The sequence below is a fragment of the Euprymna scolopes genome, chromosome 2 (assembly GCF_053919585.1).
Source record: "Euprymna scolopes isolate OS-2025 chromosome 2, ASM5391958v1, whole genome shotgun sequence".
NCBI lineage: Eukaryota > Metazoa > Mollusca > Cephalopoda > Sepiida > Sepiolidae > Euprymna > Euprymna scolopes.
In genome coordinates, this window is record NC_136483.1 from 115,514,451 (window position 1) to 115,539,047 (window position 24,597).

Below are 24,597 nucleotides of genomic sequence, written 5' to 3' on the forward strand. Positions count from 1 at the left end.
TTTTCTAAACGGCTTCTTATTGATCTCATTTTAATGTGCACCAAATCTGTGGAGTTTAGTTTTTGTGATATTATGTCAGGTTGACGGGGTTTCAATGGGGAGTCCGTTGGCCCCAACTTTAGCGGATATTTCCGTCGGGTACTATGAATCCGTTTTGTTTAATTTTACAACAAAACCCACTGCATATTTCAGATATGTTGACGACACTTTTGCTGTTTTCCCATCGCAAAGTGAAGCGTCGATATTTTTTGATAGGTTGAATTCTTTGCATGGAGCTCTAAAGTTCACTATGAAAAGTGAGAAGGACAATTCGCTTCCCTTCTTGGATGTTCTTGTCGAACGTTCAAGGGGGGGGCTTTCTCACTATAATTTATAGGAAGCCGACATTTACTGGCCTATATGTGAACTGGTTGTCTTTTGTACCAAAATCACGTAAGGTCGGCTTAATTAATACTTTGGTACATAGAGCCCTGATGATTTGTTCACCTAACAGATTGGACGTCGAACTCGATAAGATCAGGGAAATATTCATCAATAATGGTTATCCTGTTGACCTTATTGAGGACTGTATTTTTAAAAAGGTTGCGGATTTTAAATCCCCTAAAAAGTTTGGACCTTTGAAATGCTCGGTTTATTTAAAATTACCGTGAATTGGGAAAAAGAGTAACATACTTTCCAAACAGATTCGCAGAATTATTTATGACTGCTTTTATTCTGTGTCCTTGCGTTTGGTATATACTACGAAACCTGCATTTCTTTCTTTTCGCAAGGATAGTTTACCTTACATCCAAAATAGCAATATTGTATATCAATTTAAATGCCAGTGCGATGCTAGTTATGTTGGGCGAACATCCTTGCATCTTTTGACTCGTATAAACCAGCATGTTCCATCGAAGATCAGACAAGGGAGGATGGGGTCTGGTAGTCTCCCTCCTTCTGCAGCTTTGGACTCTGCTATTGGCCAGCATTTGGTTGACAATCCACGCTGTGCCGATAAATATAAAATAGAATAGTTCGAGGTGCTACATAGAGCGGACTCCAGAAACCATTTAAAGATTTTGGAGTGTGTCTCTATTGCGGTGCGGAAACCTTCTTTGTGCCGGCAAAAAGAAACATCTAACGCATTGTTTCTCTTTGGGGAACTTTGAATCTTTTCTCCCGTTTTTTTTTTTTTTTTTTTTTTTTTTTTCTCGTTGTGCCAATATTTTAATCGTTTTTTAAACGTTAATAAATTTCATTTTAGTGTCCCCGTATTTTTGGCACATTCAATAGTTCCCCATCAGAACTCTTTACTTTCGACATAGTATTATTATTTTACGCTATCGATTTTCTCCTGATGATATATATATATATATATATATATATATATATATATATATATATATATATATAACAACAGCAACAAAAATTGACTGCAATATATATATATATTGCAGTCAATTTTTGTTGCTGTTGTTAGGATTTCAATTTAATGACATTGTAGATAGAACAGTGACCCCCCCCCCCCAAAAAAAAAAAGATTGACAATGTCTATCCATACAAAATACATTTTTCAACAACTTGTTAACACAATGGAAGATAAAGAGTACGTGAAGAATGATATTCAGAATATCCAAGGAATATTACTGTATGAAATAGATGTTTTTCATGTTAAAAAAAATTGAGTATAAACGTTTATTTCAGCTGGTGTTACGTGTGTCTAAATTAATAGGGATGGAGATATGTGTTAGACTAATTTGCTTTGTTAATGAAAAGGTGTATGCCGCGTCCATGAAGTATCCATCCGTGACGTGCGTTCTTTGCCGCTGCCCCCTCAAGCAAGATCAAAACAAAAGACTAAAAATCTGTCAAATTAGTACCTGAAAAGTCAATTAATTCAACTACTATCTGCTCAACTATAAATCAGATAAATATGGTTTAAATAGCAGCTTGTACTCAATTAATCGTATACAGTAAATCGTTTGCAGTTAGAATTGTCTTTCCGCATTAAATAACACAAAACGGATTGATACGTTGTAAAACTCATTAAAAAAACAAAGGTAACAATCTCCTGTAAAAGAATCATAAAAAACAATTTTCTTTCTTAACAAATAAATCCAAAGTCAATAAAAAAATCAATAAAATAAAAAATGCTGAAGGTTTAATTTGTTTAAATAAAAGACAAAACTCAAAAGTAAAATAAAATAAAAAGTTTATTCTTCATAACAAAATATATGAACAATTTTAACAAATAAATTATGTGATGAAAGTACAGCGAATGAAATGAATGTTTGATTTTGTAGAAAATTTTTTTTTCTAAGTTCAAATTTCGAGGCAAATTTTTGTTATCAGTAAAATCATGAATAATAAATTAATGTAATATTTACAGTTTTTAAAAGTCTTGCCTTATATATATATATATATATATATATATATATATATATATATATATATATATATATATATATATATATATATATGTATGTATATTTGTTTGCATTGGTTTGTGTGTATTTGTGACAGATAATGTATACGCATATAAATCCGCTTTTAAGAACGTTCAGGTATTTTGGTCTCTTGTTAATTTTTCGTTAGTTTTTCTTAATTTTTAATGTTTTTGTCGTTGTTGTTTATTTTTTACATTTTTTTTTTTGTTGCTCTTTTTGAATTGTTTCATCATTGGTTATGTATGAAATTGATTTGTTTTGTCTTTCGCGCGCGGGTGTGTTTGTGTGTGTGTGTGTGTGTGTGTGTGTGTGTGTGTGTGTGTGTGTGTGTGTGTGTGTGTGTGTGTGTGTGTTAATGCACTTCTTCTACTGTAGGTCCTTGTTGGGATGTGCTGTTATTTGATGATGAAGCTGTGTGTAATTTTGACATGATGGGTGAGCACACCTTTTGTATTTCTTGTAACTTGTGTTTAAACTCGTCCTTGTCAGCTAGGCTATTATTGTCTATCCACTGTAAACATTGGTCACATGTGGTTGCAAGCAGCTTGCTGTCGTCTGCTGATAACTTTCCGTTGTCCTCTGCCAGGGTCTGTTTAACTGCAAACACGTAATTTTCAAGTTGATTTCGGCTGTCGACACGTTCACGCTGTTCATCATCCGCCTGTTTGTATTTTTCTGCGTCGGAAAGCATCTGGTCGATTTCATCTTTGCTCAATCGTCCTTTGTCGTTGGTGATGGTGATCTTATTTGATTTACCCGTGCTTTTATCGACGGCTGAAACACTGAGAATTCCGTTGGCGTCCACATCGAAACTTACTTCGATTTGGGGTACTCCCCTTGGTGCAGGCGGGATGCCAGACAGTTCGAAGTGTCCCAGACAGTGGTTGTCTTTTGTCATGGCCCTCTCTCCCTCGAATACCTGGATGCTAACACCGGGTTGATTATCGGAGTAGGTAGTGAACACTTTGGACGCCTTGCTAGGAATTCTAGAGTTGCGATTGATGATGTTAGTCATCACGCCGCCGGCCGTCTCGATTCCAAGAGATAACGGTGCCACATCGACTAACAACACGTCACGAATGTTGTCCGACGTGTTATCACCACTTAGCACGGCTGCCTGGACAGCAGCACCGTACGCAACAGCCTCATCAGGGTTGATAGATTTGTTGATGGTCTTTCCGTTCATAAAGTCCTGTAGCATTTTCTGAATTTTGGGGATGCGTGTTGATCCACCGACCAGGACGATATCGTCGATGCTGGCCTTGTCGAGTTTAGCATCTCGCAGCGCCTTCTCAACCGGTTCTAACGTTGATCGAAACAAGTCTGAGCAAAGTTCTTCGAAGCGAGCTCTCGTGATTTTCGTGTAGAAGTCGATTCCGTGATAAAGAGAATCAATTTCAATACTCGCCTCGCTGCTACTTGACAGTGTACGTTTTGCCCGTTCACACGCCGTACGCAAACGACGTAGTGCGCGTGGACTGCTCTTCAAGTCTTTTCGATGTTTACGTTGAAACTCTTGGAGAAAATGACCAACGAGTCGGTTGTCAAAGTCTTCTCCTCCTAAGTGTGTGTCGCCAGCCGTTGATCTTACCTCGAACAGAGAGCCGTCGTCTATAGTTAAGATGGACACATCAAATGTACCACCGCCCAAATCGAAGATGAGCACATTTTTCTCGCCTTTAAGGTTCTTGTCGAGCCCATAAGCCAGTGCGGCAGCCGTTGGTTCGTTAACAATTCTTAACACGTTTAAACCAGCTATAATAGCAGCATCTTTAGTTGCTTGTCTTTGCGAATCGTTGAAGTATGCTGGAACTGTGACCACTGCATCTGTCACCTTGCAGCCGAGGTAAGCCTCTGCCGTCTCCTTCATCTTACTCAATACCATCGAACTGATCTCTTCTGGGGTGAACGATTTCCTCTCACCACGGAAGTCGACCTGAAACTTGGGTTTCTTTCCATCACTGTTCACCACCTGGAATGGCCAGTGTTTCATGTCGCTTTCGACGGATGGCTCATCGAACTTTCTGCCAATCAAACGTTTCGCATCGAACAGCGTGTTTTCTGGGTTGAGGGCAGCTTGATTTTTAGCTGCATCTCCAACCAATCTCTCTGTGTCCGTAAATGCCACATAACTGGGTGTGGTTCTGTTGCCCTGGTCATTGGCGATGATCTCCACCTTGCCGTGTTGGAACACACCTACACACGAGTAGGTTGTGCCCAAATCAATACCAATTGCAGGTGATTTAACCATTTTTTATATTGGTATAGAACGTTCAATATTCTGCACTTATTTGGTGCCCTTTTAAATAATTTTTTTACAGTTAAAAATATATCAGTAAAAATGATAAATCTTTTTTACGAAATTGGCGTGAATTCACAAATGGAATGGAAAACAATTTTAAAACTTGCTTTTGAAAATATTCTGATTCAGCAAAATAGTGTTATTAAATCCAAAAAAGTTCGGAGTCGCAATCGGTTTTCGTAGCGAAAAAGCGTGTTCTCGGTTGCGTCTTCTTTCGTTCAGTAAAATGAAATGAATGAAAAGCCACAGCGAGCGAACGCTTTTATGTCGTGAGTGAATTCCCCCTTCCTCCCATTCAATGTGTTGTGAGCTGCCGCCTCTATCTCGAAGCGACGCGTTACTTCTCGTATGTTACGGTAGGATTGAGAACGTTCTAGTCAGCAGCCAGTCGTTTCGAGTTGTTTCCAGTAGATTCTCGAACGTTCTCTAACAAAAAGAAAAGAAAAATGAGTTTAAAAATAAATTTGTTTCTTTTTTTTCTTTTTACGTTACAATTATATTGTAAATTTTTATAAACATTAACATTTTTCTTGCGCTTAAACTTCAGTTTTAACGTTTAATACGTTTTACATTCAATTAATTTAATAATATTTGATTAAACTAAAAAGTTTATTGATTTCTGTCATTAGGTACCTCCAACGCGCGCCACAGTTTTACCCCCCCCATATGTAACACGATGTAATTTTAATTTAATTTAATATTATCATCCTAACTTTTTTACCATTTAATAGAAAAAGCTTCAAATAAACTGCTAATATTTAAAAAAAAATTTTTTACAGCATACAAAAATAATGAATATGCGAGACAAAAATCGTGTTTACATTATGGACGCTTTAAAGTTATATTTCATGGTCCGAAAACTAAGCAAAATAAATGGGGGTTGATAAAAGTTTCAACATTTTTTAAAGCTGAAAAGATCAAATAATTGAAAAATAATTGAAAAATAGTAATCTCTCTCTCTCTCTCTCTCTCTCTGTCTCTCTCTCTCCTTCTCTCTCTCTCTCTCTCTCTCTCTCTCTCTCTCTCTCTCTCTATATATATATATATATATATATATATATATATATATATATATATATATATATATATATATATATATATATATATATATATATAATCCTGTTATTTATTTCACTTACTTCAAAGTTGTAAATAAAATTGGACATAAATTACATATTATATTAAAAAAAAAAAAAAAAAAAAAAAAAACACTTTCTGGATAATTATTTTATCGGTAATATAATTATTCGAACTACAACAACAGAAAAAACAATTCTAAAAAATAATTATTTTTAAAACGCTTTAAATGATATTAAATTCAAATATTACGCGATATGAAGTTTAAATGGATTTTTTTAATAACAGGGTTCCAATAATATATAAAAGAATATAAGACTATTGAGATAATAAAAATTGCAAATCCAAAATCAACCTTAAAAAAATTCGTTTTGATTTTATTATTTTAATTGATAGAGGGTGGTTCTTAAGTTTTGGCGCTTTTTTTCAAAAATGTTCGGAGGCTTGTAAAGAACATTATTTTTAAATACATGTGTCAACAAAATACGTTAAAATTAATTTCATTTGATTAACTCTAGTCTGTGAAGTTCGTCAATAAAGTGTATTTGTTTTACAAAAGGTAAGTTTTATATTATTTTTTTATCCATAGCAAAAAAAAATAAATAAATAAATAAAAAAAACGTAACTCCATTAATAATTATAACTCGAACGCTTATCCATAGAAATTAACAACACACCAAATAATGACATCACTATTAAAATGTGTACTATTGACGTTTTAAACATCGCCGTGAAGGTACCTATCTGTCATAATCACATTTAATCAATAAATAAAAGTTAATTTTTGTAAAATATAATTGTTTATTACATTATGCTTATTCTTATTTTATTACTATTATTAAATTATTTATCTATTAATATAGTTCAATCGTTTTAAATATTCGTTAACCCTTATTCAATCCCGGGCAATGTCGGGTCGCCTTGCTAGTGTTATATATATATATATATATATATATATATATATATATATATATATATATAAAAGTAAATCTTTTACAAATCAAAACTTTAAGATAAAAAGCTCAACACTATTAAGAGGAGCAAACAATATTATTAAATGAAATATGAAGAACAAAAGTTATTTATAACTTTGTTATATCATCAGAACAATAAGGAAAAGTTAAGAGGAAAATTAAGAAAAGACCTCTTTAAGCGATGGCATTTAAAATCGAAATGCTTCTCATCGGAAAAGGAGGAAGGCCAGCATTATTTAAAATGCAATATAGAAAAAACTGGATTAATGACATTTAGATATGAAATGAGAATAAAGGAGTAGGATAATAGTAACAAAATATAATACAAAAAAAAAGCTGGTTCTTATACTGAAATGTTGTATCAACGAACGAATACAATATTAAAAATTCAAATAGTAGTACTTCCTAATAATAACTCAAATACAATAATTTTAAAGAACGTATTCACAAATTGATGGCAGACAGACAGCACGTGTGCTTTTTTTTCTCAATTTAAAGTCTTTGAAAATTACTCTTCTTCAAAATATGCGCAAAACGGAACCGCGTAAATAAAGTTTTCAGAAGTTCGCCTCGCCGCGACCGGGTATTCTTTGACAAATTATACATCTTTGAAGGAAAGGCTCAGGGAAATCCTCATCTACGACAGGCAATGAATTCACGTCCAATCTCCTCGCTGCATGGATCCAAAAGACGCCGATTTTCGCGCTGGGACCAGTGACGTCATCATCAGGGAGCTAGCATTGCTCTTTTATTCAAATTAAAGAGAGTTTCGTACGAACCCCAAATATACGAAATTAAGTTCAATAAAAGATACGAAATACAGACAATCAAATATAAGAACCAGAATAAAAATATGATAAATGTATATAGGGGATGCACAATTATTGGTACAAAAAATTCCAACAAATAAGTTCAAAAGCAATATAATATAATATAATATAATATAATATAATATAATATAATATTAATATAAAATAATATGAAAATAAAATGATACAGTTTCCAGTGAAGTCCTTAGTTTAGAGTTTTGGAAAACGTAACTGTTTATAAATCCAAGAAGATAAAAAATTGTGAGGCATCGTTAGTCCAGAAAGTGTTCGTACAGTATAGCAAAATCCTTAGGATGTCGGTAGAATTCTATGAATTTATGTGAAAATGGAAAAAAAAAAAGATAGGAATTCTTGAAACGGGAAGGTAATTAGTTGAATCACTCTCTTTGTTTATTGTTTTTGAAATTTCAATCTTCTACAAGTTTTTTTCTCTAATATCGAATCTGAAATTTGGAGTTTTGTATTTTGGATGCGCTCAACCTTCATTCTGATTACGGATTTTCCTTCTGTGATTTTCTTTAACAAGAACGTGACGTTGCCGGCTTTTGGAATTATTTTACTGACCTACTTTTTTTCTTTTTTTTTGAAGTGGTCTCATACATGCCTCTTGTCAGATACACCAAATTTTATATCCCAATATAACTCTTTACTTTGACGGAATTAAAACTTACCAGTTCTTGAAATTTGACTAATTATCTTCCCGTTTGGAAAATTCTTACCTGGATCTTCCCATTTTCGCATCAATTCATAGAATTCTACCGGCATTCTAAGGATTTTGCTATACTGTACGAATATTTTCTGGGATTACGATGCTTCACATTTTTTTTACCTTGTTGGATTTGTAAACAGTTACTATATACTTCGTTTTCCAAAACTTTAAACTAAGGACTTCACTGGAAACTGTATCATTTTATTTTTATATTATATCATATTGTAATTTTTGACGTTCATCTTAGTCGCCAACTGTTATGTTTGCAGGTTGAACCAAATAACGTATAAGGCAATACAAATGAAGACTCAACAAGCAAAGGTAGATCAATAAGAAGTGTATTAGAAAAAGTATATTCACAGTATATTTACATAATGGTTGTCAGGTAAGAGAGTCTTGGCTGGAGAACATATCTGCTCTCGGCTCGGCCTTCGGTGGCTTCTGGTTAACACACACTCAGACTAACCGAGTCTTGCTATTTATGTGTAATATTATTCACATATGTAAATGAGTGGGTGCCACCACAACACCCTCCTCCCAAGATTTGAAGTCACACAGATTTCAATATCTTTTTCTCTTGGGATTTAACATTAATGGTTCATTAAACTTTCTTTTCCTACCTGATCTTCGGGGCTCAGGTGTATATTGAGGCGATTCCAAATTAAAGGATTCGTATATGATGTCCATGATTTCCTCCTCTTCGACTGTTGTTGTAATCACCATCTTGAATGTGGCGTTTTTTTTTATTTGGTTCAGGTGCCTTTTATGTATATTTTGTGGACCTTTAATCATGTATGTACAATCACCAATGCGTTTATCCACTACCCCGCATTCCCAGCATTCCCAGTAAGAGGTGTTATTCCTGTAGCACTTGAAATATACTCGATCTCCCGAGTTATATTTCTTTCTCATCATGTGTGTAGTGTTTCGGACAATTGCCTGTCTTGGCAATAGCTTATCAAACGTCGATTTCACCTTTCTGGCAAACATTAAATCAGCTGGTGATATGTTTGACGGTGTATTAGGGTGCGGTGTTATCCTATATATTTGCAAAAATTGTTGCAAAGCTTTTTCCGTTGGTATCCCAATGGATTTTTTCAACGCTCGTTTTAACGTGTCCACGAACCTCTCCGCGAGGCCGTTCGACTTGAACGGTACGGAGGAGTAGTGATATGCTTTACTTGGAACGTGTCAGAAAATTCCTTAAAGTCTGTGGATGTGAATTGAGTTCCATTGTCAGTGACGAATGTGTCTGGTACACCAAATCGTGCAAATAACTCGTGTAGGAATCCTATTGAGTTGTTCGTTGTTGGATTCCTGCAACGCATTATCTCAGGCCATTTTGTGTAACTATCTTCTACAATTAAGTAGTAATTTTCTCCTACTGGACCAGCGAAGTCCATGTGGATTCTCGAGGTTTGTGTACTATAGGTGGGGATTTTGCCGCTAATTGGCATCATTTACATCTATTTATTGTTGTAGCTATGTCGATGTCCATGTTACGCCAGTATACGTAGCTTCTCATTAGAGACTTCATCCGATTTATCCTCGGATGTCCTGTGTGGAAGTCTCTACAAAATCCTCTTCTGCAACGTTTTAGGTATTACTACTCTCTCGCTGTATAATAACACATCATTACATATGGAAAAAATTTCCTGAATCTTTTTGTCATTTATAATTTTTTCTTTTATATCATTTATGTATTCATCTTTATCGGCTTCTCTTTTAATGTCCGACAATGTTACCGGTAGTTCTTTAATGATGTTTGCTACCATATTTTTCACTTCGACGTTTGTTCGAATTGCTGCAATCACTGATTCTTCAAAATTATGTTTCTGTGGTATCAGTCTTTGAAAGCTCATCCGCATGGCAAATCTTTTTTGATGCTAGATGTTGTAGCTGGAAATCGTAATTCAGTAGGATCGTACCCCAGCGCAGCAATCTATTTGCGGTGTATACAGGCAATCCTTTTTTTTGATCCGTAGATTGTGACTAATGGTTTATGGTCGGTTTCAAGTATAAAATGTCTACCATATAAATATCGGTGGAACTTAGTCACTGCAAATATTATACTCAACGCTTCTTTTTCAATCTGTGAATACGCCTTCTCTGCTGGAAGCAGCGTTCTCGAAGCGTGAGCTATCGGTTTTCTAGATCCATTAGGCATGATATGTTGAATGCATGCTCCTATGCCGTAGGAACTAGCGTCACTAGCGACGACTATATTTAATTTTGTGTCATAGTGAGTTAGAAATAATTCAGATGTTAGTGCGCTCTTTATTCTGTCAAAAGCGGTTTGACATTCTTGCGTTCAGTTCTAAGGTGTTTCCCTCTTTAGCAGCTCATTTAAGGGAGCTCGCAAATTATGCATCCCTTCAATAAAAGATTGGGAATAATTTTGCGAGTCCTAAGAAACTCTGCAAGGTTATTATGTGCTGGCATGTTTTTTATTGCCGCAGATCTTTCTGGGTCTGGACGTCGCCCATGTTTATTTATTATATGTCCAAGGTACTTAATTTCGCTCATACAAAAGTCGCATTTATTTTCTTTTACTTTAAACCCGAATTCTTGTATTCGAGTGAATACTTGTTTTAAATGCTCCTTATGTTCTTCTAGGGATTTGCTCCTGATAACAATGTCGTCCAGGTATGCACATGCGCACTCAATACCACTTAGCATGGTGTCCATCGCTTGCTGAAAGATGGCAGGCGCTACTTTGATGCCAAAGGGCAACCGGTTGTATTTGTACAATCCCTTATGCGTTTTGATGCATAGTATTTTTGAGCAATTCTCCTCGACCGGTATTTGTAAATACGCGTCGCTCAAGTCTATCTTGGAGAAGATATTACCACCATTCAACTTTGTGAATATTTCCTCTGGGCTTGGTAGAGGGTAATGGTAATCTTGTAATATGGAGTTTAGACCTGTCGAAAAGTCTGCGCACACTCTGATTTCATCATTCTTTTTCTTTACATATACGGTGGGGGCTGCCCAGTCGCTGTGTTCTATTTTTGATAGTATGTCTGTCTGCTCCAATCTGTCTAATTCTTTATGAATCTTTTCCAACCCAGCGAACGAAACGTTTCGCTTTTTTCTAAAAATTGGGTTGGTGTTTTCTTTAAGTTCAAATGAGGCCTTAAATTTATTGCAACGACCTAATTTAGTCATGAATACTTCAGGGAATAATTTTTTTATGTCCTCTTTTATATTTCCTGCTGTTGGAGTAGTAAGTTTAATTTTTTACAGAATGTATTGATTGGCTTATCCCACAGTCCAAATTTCTCAATCAAATCTATTCCTAACAGATTTTCGCTATTTTTTGATACGAACATTTTTAATTTCTTCGTAATCCCTTTTAATTTTATCGGAAGGATAACTTCTCCTTCAAATTTTATCTCACCACCAGTTACCGTCCGAGCTGATTTACTTGTTTTCATCGTGGTTGGTTTACCCAACTTTTTCCATGTATTCAAGTTTATTGAAATATCGGATCCTGAATCCAGTTGTAATTTTATTGGCGTTTTAAATATTTCCACTTTTATGTATTTTCGCCGATTTTTGTCTAATTTTTCATTTGATTTTGTTTGCTGTACTCTCTTTCTGGTGAAATCTTTATATCTGCAACAATCGCTTTTGTGTCCGACTTTCTTGCAAATTTAGCATTTTTTCTTCTTATAAGGGCAATCTGATTGCCAATGTCTTTCTGCGCATCTCTTAGAGTTATATCTAGGGAGAGGCTTGTTATATTCTTTACTATAATCATAATTATTATATTTGGAATATCTCGTTCCATTTTGACTGCTTTTATTTGTATAGTTCTTGGTTGGTGTGTATGATTTTCTAACCTTTCTTACATATGCCACTCCGGATTCTTCTATCTTTTTTTAATCCTTTTTTAGTGTAATGGCCCTTTCACAATCCTCTGCTAATTTCTGAAGTGTTAAATCTTGCACAGATTCCAGCTTAGACAACACTCGTCTGCGTATTTCTGCATTTTTCGTCGAAACTAACCCTTGTGCGAAGAGTAGGCATTTGAAATCTTCTACTGTTAGTTCCGCTAGGTTAAAATTATCACAGTTTTGATTGACAACTGATGCGTATGTCAAATAATCTTGGTTGTCCATCTTCCTTAGATTCATACACAACCATCTCTTATGAAAAAGCGATATATTCGGATTAAATAATTCTTTTAGTAATTTTACAGCTTCCATGAAATCTAATTCCGTAGTTTTTTTAGGTAGTATGTAATCTACGAATTTCCTGTGTTCTGCTACACCTAACTTTCTGAGCAAGAGGCTCACTTTCTGGCTATTTGACCAACTTCTGCAGTCCAGTTGAAAGACATCCTCGTATCTTGTATAGTATGCTTCAAAATTATTTTCTTACTCCGGCACATAATTAAATGTGTCCATACTATTAAAAATAGTTGTAGATTATATACACAAACAGACACACAGACACGTTCACTTTTATAGATATAATAGATAGAGTAAACAAAATATATACGTATGCATGAATATATATGGAAACAATTTTGTGTTTACTGTAAACTTTTTACGCAAATATTATGCAAGTATAAATCATGTAGAATATCTGCATCAATATAATTGCACGTAATAGTTAACTAAAGATGATCATCCCTTAAGAAAACCGAAAAAACTAATAGGGAATTAATTAAAATGAATATTTTAAAGAATATGCAAATTAGCTAGATCTTTTGTTAGTGAATGCAATTCCACAACCAAGATATAAGAAAATCATATTTTCTTTTTAAATAAATAGAAAAGAGGGTTTTTAATATTAATATCACTACACACAAGAGAAAAAACGAATTCATAGGAATATATACATATATATATATATATATATATATATATATATATATATATAACTACTTCATTTACTCACATAAATTTATATACGAAAGTATAGATTTATGCGTAAACTTTATTTACTTCAAAAGTGCTCAATACGTAAGTAGAGCTAGTTAGTAATTTATAAAATATATATGGCGATTAAGCTACACTGAATATTCAGCGTTTCATCCACTCTAGGATTCCTCAGGCTTATGCGCATAAGCCTGAGGAATCATAGAGTGGATGAAATGCCGAATATTCAGTGTAGCTTAATCGCCATATATATTTTATAAATTACTATATATATATATATATATATATATATATATATATATATATATATATATATATACACACACAGGGTGACCCCCCCCCAAAAAAAAACGGGCCCGACTCTAATTAGGCCCCGTTTCTTAGTGTTTTGTCTGAATGAAATGAAACTTTGGTCATAACTAGTTTATTATATTCAAAACATCACATCAAAACACTAGGGGTTTTGGCCTTTTTTTCTCCCTTCTACAGCATGTTCTAACTTTTGCTTTCATTTTTTTAGCTTTTGTTTTTTTTTGGGGGGGGGTCACCCTATATATATATATATATATATATATATATATATATATATATATATATATATATATATATATACTAGCAGGGAGGTCCAACGTTACCTGGGATTAAATGATGATGCACAAATATTTCACACTCCCATAATTTTATTGTCTTCGATATCTGTGAAATCGCACATTTTTCAATCAAAGTGATTGATTGCCTGCTCTAGTTTAGGACACGCCACGGTTTACACCAGGAGGAAGCTTCACATGCCCCCTTACAATGACTAAATCCACAATTCATTCTACATTACATTGCACTGTTGAGAACCTACTGTTAATTTTATAAAATTATTTTAGGCTTGAATTAAAGTTTTAAATGCAAATGTCAAGTACCATTCTTCAATAGTTTTCTAAATAGAAACATGCATTTTGAACACACCCCTATCCATCAAAGAACCTGCTGTTGATTTTATACGCCTTACCTTACTGCTTATATACTGCTTGAATTCATTTTTAAAATATATAAATGAAGTATCATTTTGCCGTCGTGCTTTAAACAGAAACATTCATTTCGAACGCGCCCCTGTCATATCAAATAACTTACTGTTCATTTTATATGTATAATCTTACTAGGTACGAGCAAAAATGGGCGGGAAAAATATAGGGACCTAGTTTTGAAAGTCGATTTATCATAATTTTTTTGTAGGTTTCCATCTATTTTTTGATTGTATTTGAAAGATTAGAGATTAAAGTTAATTTCCTAAAGGACAAAAATATTTGTACACGTGAAAAAAAAAGTTATGAAAAATGTTTTCACGGCGAGCTAACCAATTCAGCTAAATTTTGAAATTCATTGTAAAATCCTTTAAAAGATAAATATTAGTTTTCTGGGTCTATTTCAAATATAATTAGTAAAGCAAAGTCCTAAAATATTGAATTAAATAATAAAAAAAACTTTGTTTGTGCAAAAATAACTTAATTAACCCTAACCCGAAAGCAAGTAATTTACCTTCGCCAAAACGCAACAAACTAAAACTTTTGTAAACACAAAATTTCAGCCAATCGTAACGCTGTTTCAAAATGAAGTCATGATAGTAAAAAGAGGTAGGGTTGTCAGCTTTCTTTCTTTTTCCCCAGACGTGCATCTATACATTCCTATTCTGAACGTTTGTGTCAAGTTTTATCATTTTTGATGTAATTATTTTTTATGTTTCTGTTTTTAAATTAATTTTTTTAAATTATTGTTCGAGATTATATAAAAATTATGTTACGCCGAAAGCTTCACATTCTTGCGAACAAGGAAATTATTAAAATCTTGCATATAAAAATTATGCAAAATCTGTAATTTAAAAAAAAAAGTAGAAATATTTTTGCTATTATAATTTTTTTGTGTGAAAATATTAAATAGACTATGCTCAATTCAATGGTAATATCGGTAGTTTGAGAAATTCATTTTGCTTCAAGTTATATCGAATTCATTAATACGGACTTTAGGGTCTTTTTTTCGTTATATTCCTGTAAAAATTATTTTATTTTTTTATTGTCACAAATTACGATGCTTTATTTATATAAATAAAATAAATTATTGCGTTTTTTATTTACTACTGAAAACCATAATTTTAGTAAAGGTATTTTTTAAAACAAAATAATACATTTCCACTAAGCTTTAAATAAAAATAGCGAGTTCATTATATTCCGCGATCATTATATGATAAATACTGAAAATTTCATTAAAATTGGTTAATTTCCTGATTTTGGTGTATTTTTAAGAAAGGGAGGGATAAAAATGTTTATACATTTGGAGCCTTTGTCATACCAAAGAACCTACTGTTGATTTTATATGATACTCTGTCTGCTTGTGTGGTAATAAGACTTTTCAAATGCACTTGGGATGCTAGGTTGCATAAGGCGTTAACTTTTGTCAAAATCGCCTGTTCCTTCTTTCATTGGATTATTTCGATTATCGATTATCGATACTTATCGAAGACATTCCGATACAAAACCTATCTGAGAATACTGCTAGATACATAAAGTATCTTTGTGTGAAATTTCACAAAAATCGGTTCAGGAAACGAACTCACACACACAAAGTTCATTGTATATATATATATATATATATATATATATATATATATATATATATATAGCAAGTTATAAAATATATATGGAAATTAAGCTACACTGAATATTCCGCGTTTCATCCACGCTAGGATCCATCACGCATCTGCCAGTTACTACCTAGCTCTACCTACGTATTGAGCACTGTTGAAGTAAATACTTAAAGTTTACGCATAAATTTATACTTTCGTATATTAATTTATGTGATTAAATTAAGTAATCATATATATATATATATATATATATATATATATATATATATATATGTATGTATGTGTGTGTGTGTGTGTATGTTTTATTTTTTTATTACCGTTTTATCTGTTTGGTTACATATGTTTCGGATGTTGGACCATGTTTACGATCCAATAGCCTCGTCAGACCTTGCAGAAACGGTTGTTAGTATTTGAGAGAGAGAGAGAGAGAGAGAGAGAGAGAGAGAGAGAGAGAGAAATGATTTTTTAGGTGTCATGTGTTTGACAAGTACAAGGTTCCATTTAAGATTTTCGTAGTCGCTATAAGTTGACTTGTTCATTTCAATTAACAGTGAGTTTAGGTAGTTAAGGATTAATACATACGCTAACGCACGCGCAAGTACGCATACATACATACACATACATATGTACATTTCTACACATCCATATACAGGCACATACGCACATACACATATATGTAAAAAAATGTATATGCAGACATACCCGCATCTATATGCAGACCTACACACACATACACATAAGTCCTATACACATATACATACTAACATATATAAATAGATACATATACGCATATATACATATATATATATACACACACCTACATATATACATATACGTAGAGATATAGATCTCCAGTAAGAAACAGATGTACATATACATACAGACATACACACATTACACACACATGTACCCACATACACGTATACATTATTACATAAATATACATATTTATAAAAATATAAATATACAAACATATATAGACACACACACACATACATAAACACACACACACATATATACACAGACAAGTGTATATTTATACCAAGTAAATAAAGTAAAGTTAGGATAAATAAATAATAATTAATAAATAAGTAAATACATGGGTGTAGTTAATAATGCGAGGTTAGGTAGACGCATAGTTGAGCTCATATATATATATATGGGGTGGGCTTCTAACATGGTGCTTTTGGCAGTGGTTATGTTTAACTTAATTTTCAGTGTTAAATGCATTGCGGATACAGCCATATACATACATACAAATACATGCATATAAACTCGGATATAGCTATATCTGTATACATACGTTCATCCATGCATATCCATAGATACACACATATATACAGACATTAACACCCAGATGTACGCAAAAACATACATGTGCACAAAGATATAGATATACCAATATACATTCATGTATATACACACGACTCATGAGCACATACATCCATACATGCGCACTTAGAAACATATACATAAACACACATAAGGATATATATATATATATATATATATATATATATATATATATATATATATATATATATACCCAATTTTGCCCGTACACACACATACATATATACATATGAAGATACATGTACGGATCTCCAGTAAGATGTAGATGTACATACACATACATACACATGTGCATAACATACACATGTACCCACATACACGTATATACAATTATACAAATATACATTCATAAAAGTATAAATATATACACATATATAGACATATACAGACATATACATATACATAGAGATGTGTATATTTATACTAAGCAAAGTAAAGTTAGGGTAAATAAATAAATAAACTAATAAAGGATAAATAAATAAGTGAGTGTAGTTAATAATGTGGTAGACGTATTGTAAGATATGTTAAAAAAAAATGTTGGTTTAATATTTAGGGGTCTGTATTGATTTGCTTTGCTAATTGGATAGGGATTAATTTACAGCGTGTAGGAAAAAAAATTTAAAATGGAGTATAAAGGTTTAAAGGTTAAAGATTAAGTTCATATATATATAGGGGGTGGGATCCTAACATGGTGCTTTGGGTAGTGGTTATGTTTAACTTTATTTTCAGTGTCAAGTGTATTGTGGATATAGGCATATATACACATACAAACACATACATGCGAACATAAACACAGATATATAAATACATATTCATGTATATACACACGGGCCATGAGCATATATGAGTAGACGAATGTGTAGATGGGTAATAATTAATATAGGATATGGGGAGGGTGGAGTAAGGGGATTTGGTTGTGTTGATGTTACAGTAATTGGGTGTATACGGCAGATGGATGTATTGTGTGTATTCTTCAGCGGGTCCAAAAGGATGTTGCCTGAGGGATGTTTTAGAAGGGTGTATAATTGCTAAGGAGGTGGGATTTGTAATGCCGGCAGTTTATGGTGATTTCATGTTTTCTATTAAGTAATTTGTCTCTATCTTTAAAACGGAATATAAAAAGTTTTCCGTTCAGGCAGAGGAGGCATGGGGAGTCTAAGGATTTATATACGTTAGATTTGTTTAAAGATTTCCCACGTAATGGTTGGTGTAAGGTTATTTTGGATGGATTAGATCTAGATATTGGAAGGTTAGTGAGGTTTTGTTAGAGTGTTTGGGGGTTTGTGAAGGAGCATTTATGTACTCTAGACCTACCTTTAAAGGAGGTGCCTGCCAAGTCAATATAGTATTTTTTGTCGTTTGGGTTTTCTTCAGGTGCAATTGTGGCTTTATAGACTACTTCTTTTTGTAGGCATTGTTGATTAAGTGGCCATTGGGATTTGTTGGTGCAGTTACAATTATTTCTGCTAGTGCTATTTGTGTTTTTATCTTTGTTAAGTATTTTCCTATTGTGTTTCTTGATTATTGGTTCTAGGTTATCAGTACAGCTGTAGCTAAGCTTAATTGTGTTTTTATTAAATATTTTGTGTAGTGTGTGATTGGGTGGAAAATGGTTGTTTATTAGTTGAAAGAATTTTTTGCCTAGTTTTCAATATGAAGGGGGTGAACCAAATTATTTTCCTGGCTCTATTTTTCTTGTTTGGGGTATTAGATGGATTAGGTTCAATGTAATTAAAGATGGTGTTTGGGTGGCCACTTTCTTTAAAGGCATTTTCATAAAATGTTTTATGTTTGTTGAATATTTCAAGTTTAGGGAAATTAGTACTAAGTCTTTTTTCGATAGATGTAGGGACATGTTTAATGATATATTTTGGGTGGTTCGATAGTGGGTGTATATGTAGTGGGTAAGTATTGTCTATAGTGTAAGGTTCATATGAGTTATTTGAGAGGTTTAGAATTGTATCGAGAAAGTTAACAGTTTTTACGTTAGACTTAATGTCCAGTTTTAGACCTATTCTGTTCATTTCTTCAGTTAAGGTTTTTAAAAAAATTTTCGCATTTAGGACCATTTTAATTTTCAACTACGATAAGGCCATCGTCTCTATATAGTCCTATGTTTTTGTTATCTATAGTTTTTGTGAGATTATATAGAATGAAGAGACCAACTAGGTCGGTTGCTTCTGTTGAATCCAGGGATCCCATTGAGAGGTCAAATGACCGGGTTGGTTCTTCTTAGTCCATTGGGTGTCTTGGCCGATTAGTACTGTTTTCCTAGATTTTTTTGATAATCTCCATTTCGGATGGTTGTAGGTCAGAGAGTTATTATCTCTTATTATCTCCGACCCCCTTATTATCTCCTACCCCCTCTCTTTTTTTTCTTTCTCGTACTTCTTCTAAAACATTTCTTCCAAATACTAACAACCATTTCTGCAAGGTCTGACAAGGCTGTTGGATCGTAAACATGGTCCAACATCCGAAACATATGGAACCAAACAGATAAACGGTAATAAAAAATAAAACACATATTTGCTCTGCAATAGTATTGAGCACTCTCTTCAGATTTTTACTAATTACCAGTTTTACTATATATATATATATATATATATATATATATATATATATATATATATATATATATATATATATATATTGCGGTCAATATGAAGAAGATTTATTTCGAATTGTTAGGATCTCAATTTAATCACGTTGTGGATAGAACGGTAAAATCAAAAGAAAGACTGATAATGTCTATTCAGAACGTATTTTCAACAACTTGTTATCACAATGGAAGATAAAGAGTACGTGATGAATGATATTCAGAATGTCCAAGGAATATTACTGTGTGAAATAGATGTTTTTCGTGTTAAGAGAAATTAAGGACAAGCGTTTATTTCAACTGGTGGCATTGCTTCTTAATGAATAGGGGTGAAGATATGTGTGTTAGAATAATTTGCTTTTTAATGGAAGGGTGTATGCGTCTAAGAAGTCTCTATACATACATTCCTTGAGCGGCGTGCGTTTACTTGACGTGCAGTACAGTATGTCGTTAATGTTTATTTATATATTTGTCGAAAGCTCTGGCTGCAAAACGTCCCGATAAGGGCGAAAAAGTACTGTGTTTGGGTCCTTATAGTACGTGTAGATATTCAGAATCAATATCTTTTCCCTGTAGTTTGATGAAAAAACTGCTGAATGATTTTATCTAATCGAAAGCTGGTAATATCGTCTGCCGCTGCCTCCTCAAGCAAGATCAAAACAAAAGCATAAAAATTCTTCAAATTAACACCTGAAAAGTCAACAAATTCAATTAATATATGCTTAATCACAGATCAAATAAATATCGTTTTAGCAGCACCTTGTACTCAATTAATCGTATACAATAAATCTTTTGCAGTAAGTATTGTATTTCGCATTAAATAATACAAAAAAGGGTTGATAAGCCGTAAAACTCGTAAAAAACAGAGGTAATAATCTCCTGTGAAAGATTCATCAAAAACAATTTTCTTTCTTAACAAATAAATCTAAAGTCAAATATTATTTAAAAAATTCTGAAGGATTAATTTGTTTAAATAAAAGACAAAACTCAGATGTAAAAAAAAAATCAAAAATTTATTCTTTATAACAAAATATATGAATAATTTTTACAAATAAATTATTTATGTAATGAAAGTACAGCGAATGAAATTAATGTTTGATTTTGAAAAATAAATAAATTTTAAAAAATTCAAATTTCGAGGAAATTTTTTGTTATCAGTAAAATCATGAGAAATAATTTAATTCACATATTTACAGTTTTTAAAAGTCATTACAAAAATGTACACACACACACACACACACACACACACACACACACATATATATATATATATATATATATATATATATATATATATATATATATATATATATATATCTGTATACATATGTGTGTGCATGTAATGGTAAAATAAATATATATTGAATATATACATATATAAATCCGTTTTAAGAATGTACATGTATTTTGGTCTCCTTATAGATAACCGCTAATTGTTTTTTTTTTTAATTTTGTGTTGTTGTTGCTGTATATTTTTCGTTTCTTTTCGTCGTGTTTTTGTTAGATTTGTTTCCTTTTTTTTTTTCCTTGTCGCGGTTGTTTATGTTCCGCCTTTTGTTGTTCTTGTTGCTGTCTTTTTGTCCTTCATTAACATTGCTAATGTGTGAAATTAATTTTTTTGTTTGTTTTGCATGTGTGTGTGTGTGTGTGTGTGTGTGTGTGTGTGTGTGTGTGTGTGTGTGTGTGTGTGTGTGTGTGTGTGTGTATTAATGCACTTCTTCTACTGTAGGCCCTTGTTGGGATGTGCTGTTATTTGATGATGAAGCTGTGTGCAATTTTGACATGATGGGTGAGCACACCTTTTGTATTTCTTGTAACTTGTGTTTAAACTCGTCCTTGTCAGCTAGGCTATTATTGTCTATCCACTGTAAACATTTATCACATGTGGTTGCAAGCAGCTTGCTGTCGTCTGCTGATAACTTTCCGTTGTCCTCTGCCAGGGTCTGTTTAACTGCAAACACGTAATTTTCAAGTTGATTTCGGCTGTCGACACGTTCACGCTGTTCCTCGTCGGCTTGTTTGTATTTGTCTGCGTCGGAAAGCATCTGGTCGATTTCATCTTTGCTCAATCGTCCTTTATCGTTGGTGATGGTGATCTTATTTGATTTACCCGTGCTTTTATCGACGGCTGAAACACTGAGAATTCCGTTAGCGTCCACATCGAAACTTACTTCGATTTGGGGTACTCCCCTTGGGGCAGGCGGGATGCCAGACAGTTCAAAGTGTCCCAGACAATGGTTGTCTTTTGTCATGGCCCTCTCTCCCTCGAATACCTGGATGCTAACACCGGGTTGATTATCGGAGTAGGTAGTGAACACTTTGGACGCCTTGCTAGGAATTCTAGTGTTGCGATTGATGATGTTAGTCATCACGCCGCCGGCCGTCTCAATTCCAAGAGATAACGGTGCCACATCGACTAACAACACGTCACGAATGTTGTCCGACGTGTTATCACCACTTAGCACGGCTGCCTGGACAGCAGCACCGTACGCAACAGCCTCATCAGGGTTGATAGATTTGTTGATGGTTTTTCCGTTCATAAAGTCCTGTAGCATTTTCTGAATTTTGGGGATGCGTGTTGATCCACCGACCAGGACGATATCGTCGATGCTGGACTTGTCGAGTTTAGCATCTCGCAGCGCCTTCTCCACCGGTTCTAACGTTGATCGAAACAGGTCTGAGCAAAGTTCTTCAAAGCGAGCTCTCGTGATTTTCGTGTAGAAGTCGATTCCTTGATAAAGAGAATCGATTTCAATACTCGCCTCGCTGCTACTTGACAGTGTTCGTTTTGCTCGTTCACACGCCGTACGCAAACGACGTAGAGCACGTGGACTGCTCTTCAAGTCTTTCCAGTGTTTACGTTGAAATTCTTGGACAAAGTGACCAACGAGTCGGTTGTCAAAGTCTTCTCCTCCTAAGTGTGTGTCGCCAGCCGTGGACCTCACCTCGAACAGAGAGCCGTCGTCTATAGTTAAGATGGACACATCAAATGTACCACCGCCCAAATCGAAGATGAGCACATTTTTCTCGCCTTTAAGGTTCTTGTCGAGCCCATAAGCCAGTGCGGCAGCCGTTGGTTCGTTAACAATTCTTAACACGTTTAAACCAGCTATAATAGCAGCATCTTTAGTTGCTTGTCTCTGCGAATCGTTGAAGTATGCTGGAACTGTGACCACTGCATCTGTCACCTTGCAACCGATGTAGGCCTCTGCCGTCTCCTTCATCTTACTCAATACCATCGAACTGATCTCTTCTGGGGTGAACGATTTCCTCTCACCACGGAAGTCGACCTGAAACTTGGGTTTCTTTCCATCACTGTTCACCACCTGGAATGGCCAGTGTTTCATGTCGCTTTCGACCGATGGCTCATCGAACTTTCTGCCAATCAAACGTTTCGCATCGAACAGCGTGTTTTCTGGGTTGAGGGCAGCTTGATTTTTAGCTGCATCTCCAACCAATCTCTCTGTGTCCGTAAATGCCACATAACTGGGTGTGGTTCTGTTGCCCTGGTCATTGGCGATGATCTCCACCTTGCCGTGTTGGAACACACCTACACACGAGTAGGTTGTGCCCAAATCAATACCAATTGCAGGTGATTTAACCATTGTTATTATTGGTTTAAAATTTTCAATATTCTTCCGTGTCAATTCTTTAGATTGTCTTTTTTTGACACTTATTTGGTGGCTTTTTAAACAATTTTCTTTACAGTTGGAAGTATAACAGCAAAAATGATAAATCCTTTTCCACGAAACTGACGTGAATTCGCAAATGGAATGGAAAAATATTTTAAAACTTACTTTTGAAAATATTCTGATTCAGCAAAACAGTTTTAGTAAATTCCAAAAAAGTTCGGAGTAACAATCGGTTGTCGTAGCGCAAGTGTTTTCTCGTTGTGTATTATTTCGTTTGTAATGAATGAACTGCCACGGCGAGCGAACGGCTTTATATAGTGTGAATTCCCCCTTCCTCTCATTGAATGTGTTATTGGCTGCCGCCTCTTCCTCGAAGCGCCGCGTTACTTCTCGTATGTTATGATAGGATTGAGAATGTTCTAGTCAACAACAACAACAACAACCAGTCGTTTCGCGTTATTTCCAGTAGATTCTCGAACGTTCTCTCGTAATAAGAAAAGAAAAATGAAGTTCTTTTTCTTTTTCTTTTTTTTTTACGTGATAATTTGCTTAAAAGATTTAAAAAATTTAAAAACATAAACATTTTTCTTGCGCTTAAACCTCAGTTTTAAATTTTAACACGTTTTTCATTTTGCAGTAAAACTTGCGGAGAACGCCCTGTCTTATGGTTGTTTTAAAAATGGAACGGAAATTTCAATTTTAAATTCCGTTTTAATTTTTTTTTTTTTTTTTTTGCGCATGACCACCAAAAAATCGAAAGTAATCGAAAAATAATAAAAATTAAGTTTAAAAAATATATAGCACGACCATCGATTTGTGCAGAAGTTGCAAATATAAGAATTTTTATGCAATAGTAAATTTTTTGAACAAGAAGATTTAAGTAAGAAGTTTCTCATTGAATATAGAGTATAGCCCAGAACGGTGATATGTCCAAAGTGTCAAATTCCGAAACCCGTTCTTAACATGGGGAGGTTGGGGGTGTCTACTCGAAAGCCGTTCTCAACATGGGGAGTTTAGGGTGTTTATTCGTTGTAAGCATACCTGAAAACTTATAAAAGGGTTAAACTGGCGGAAAACGCTCTGTTTTACAATTGTTTTAAAAATGGAATGTAAATTTAAATTTCGTTTTGTTTTTAAAACAACTATAAAAAGAGCCTTCTCCGAGAGGGCTTGTGTCTGA

At 33.9% G+C, this 24,597-nt stretch overlaps 2 protein-coding genes across 2 annotated transcripts; both read right to left on the reverse strand.

Moving 5' to 3' along the window:
* Positions 1-2,678: 2,678 nt before the first annotated feature.
* Positions 2,679-23,806, reverse strand: LOC145294440 (heat shock protein 70 B2-like). Its single transcript, XM_080141379.1, has 2 exons — positions 23,583-23,806; positions 2,679-5,154 (listed from the first exon to the last, which is right to left on the reverse strand). Exon 2 carries the CDS (start codon positions 4,675-4,677, stop codon positions 2,779-2,781), a length of 1,899 nt encoding a protein of 632 aa, XP_079997505.1. The 5' UTR covers positions 4,678-5,154; positions 23,583-23,806; the 3' UTR covers positions 2,679-2,778.
* LOC145294424 (heat shock protein 70 B2-like) lies at positions 21,280-23,701 on the reverse strand. Its single transcript, XM_080141378.1, has one exon. The coding sequence runs from the start codon at positions 23,388-23,390 to the stop codon at positions 21,492-21,494; it is 1,899 nt and encodes a 632-aa protein (XP_079997504.1). The 5' UTR covers positions 23,391-23,701; the 3' UTR covers positions 21,280-21,491.
* Positions 23,807-24,597: the final 791 nt, after the last annotated feature.

Bases quoted from the DNA above. Each gene is read 5' to 3' on its own strand.
- LOC145294440 (XM_080141379.1), bottom strand. From the start codon at position 4,677: ATGGTTAAATCACCTGCAATTGGTATTGATTTGGGCACAACCTACTCG.
- LOC145294424 (XM_080141378.1), bottom strand. From the start codon at position 23,390: ATGGTTAAATCACCTGCAATTGGTATTGATTTGGGCACAACCTACTCG.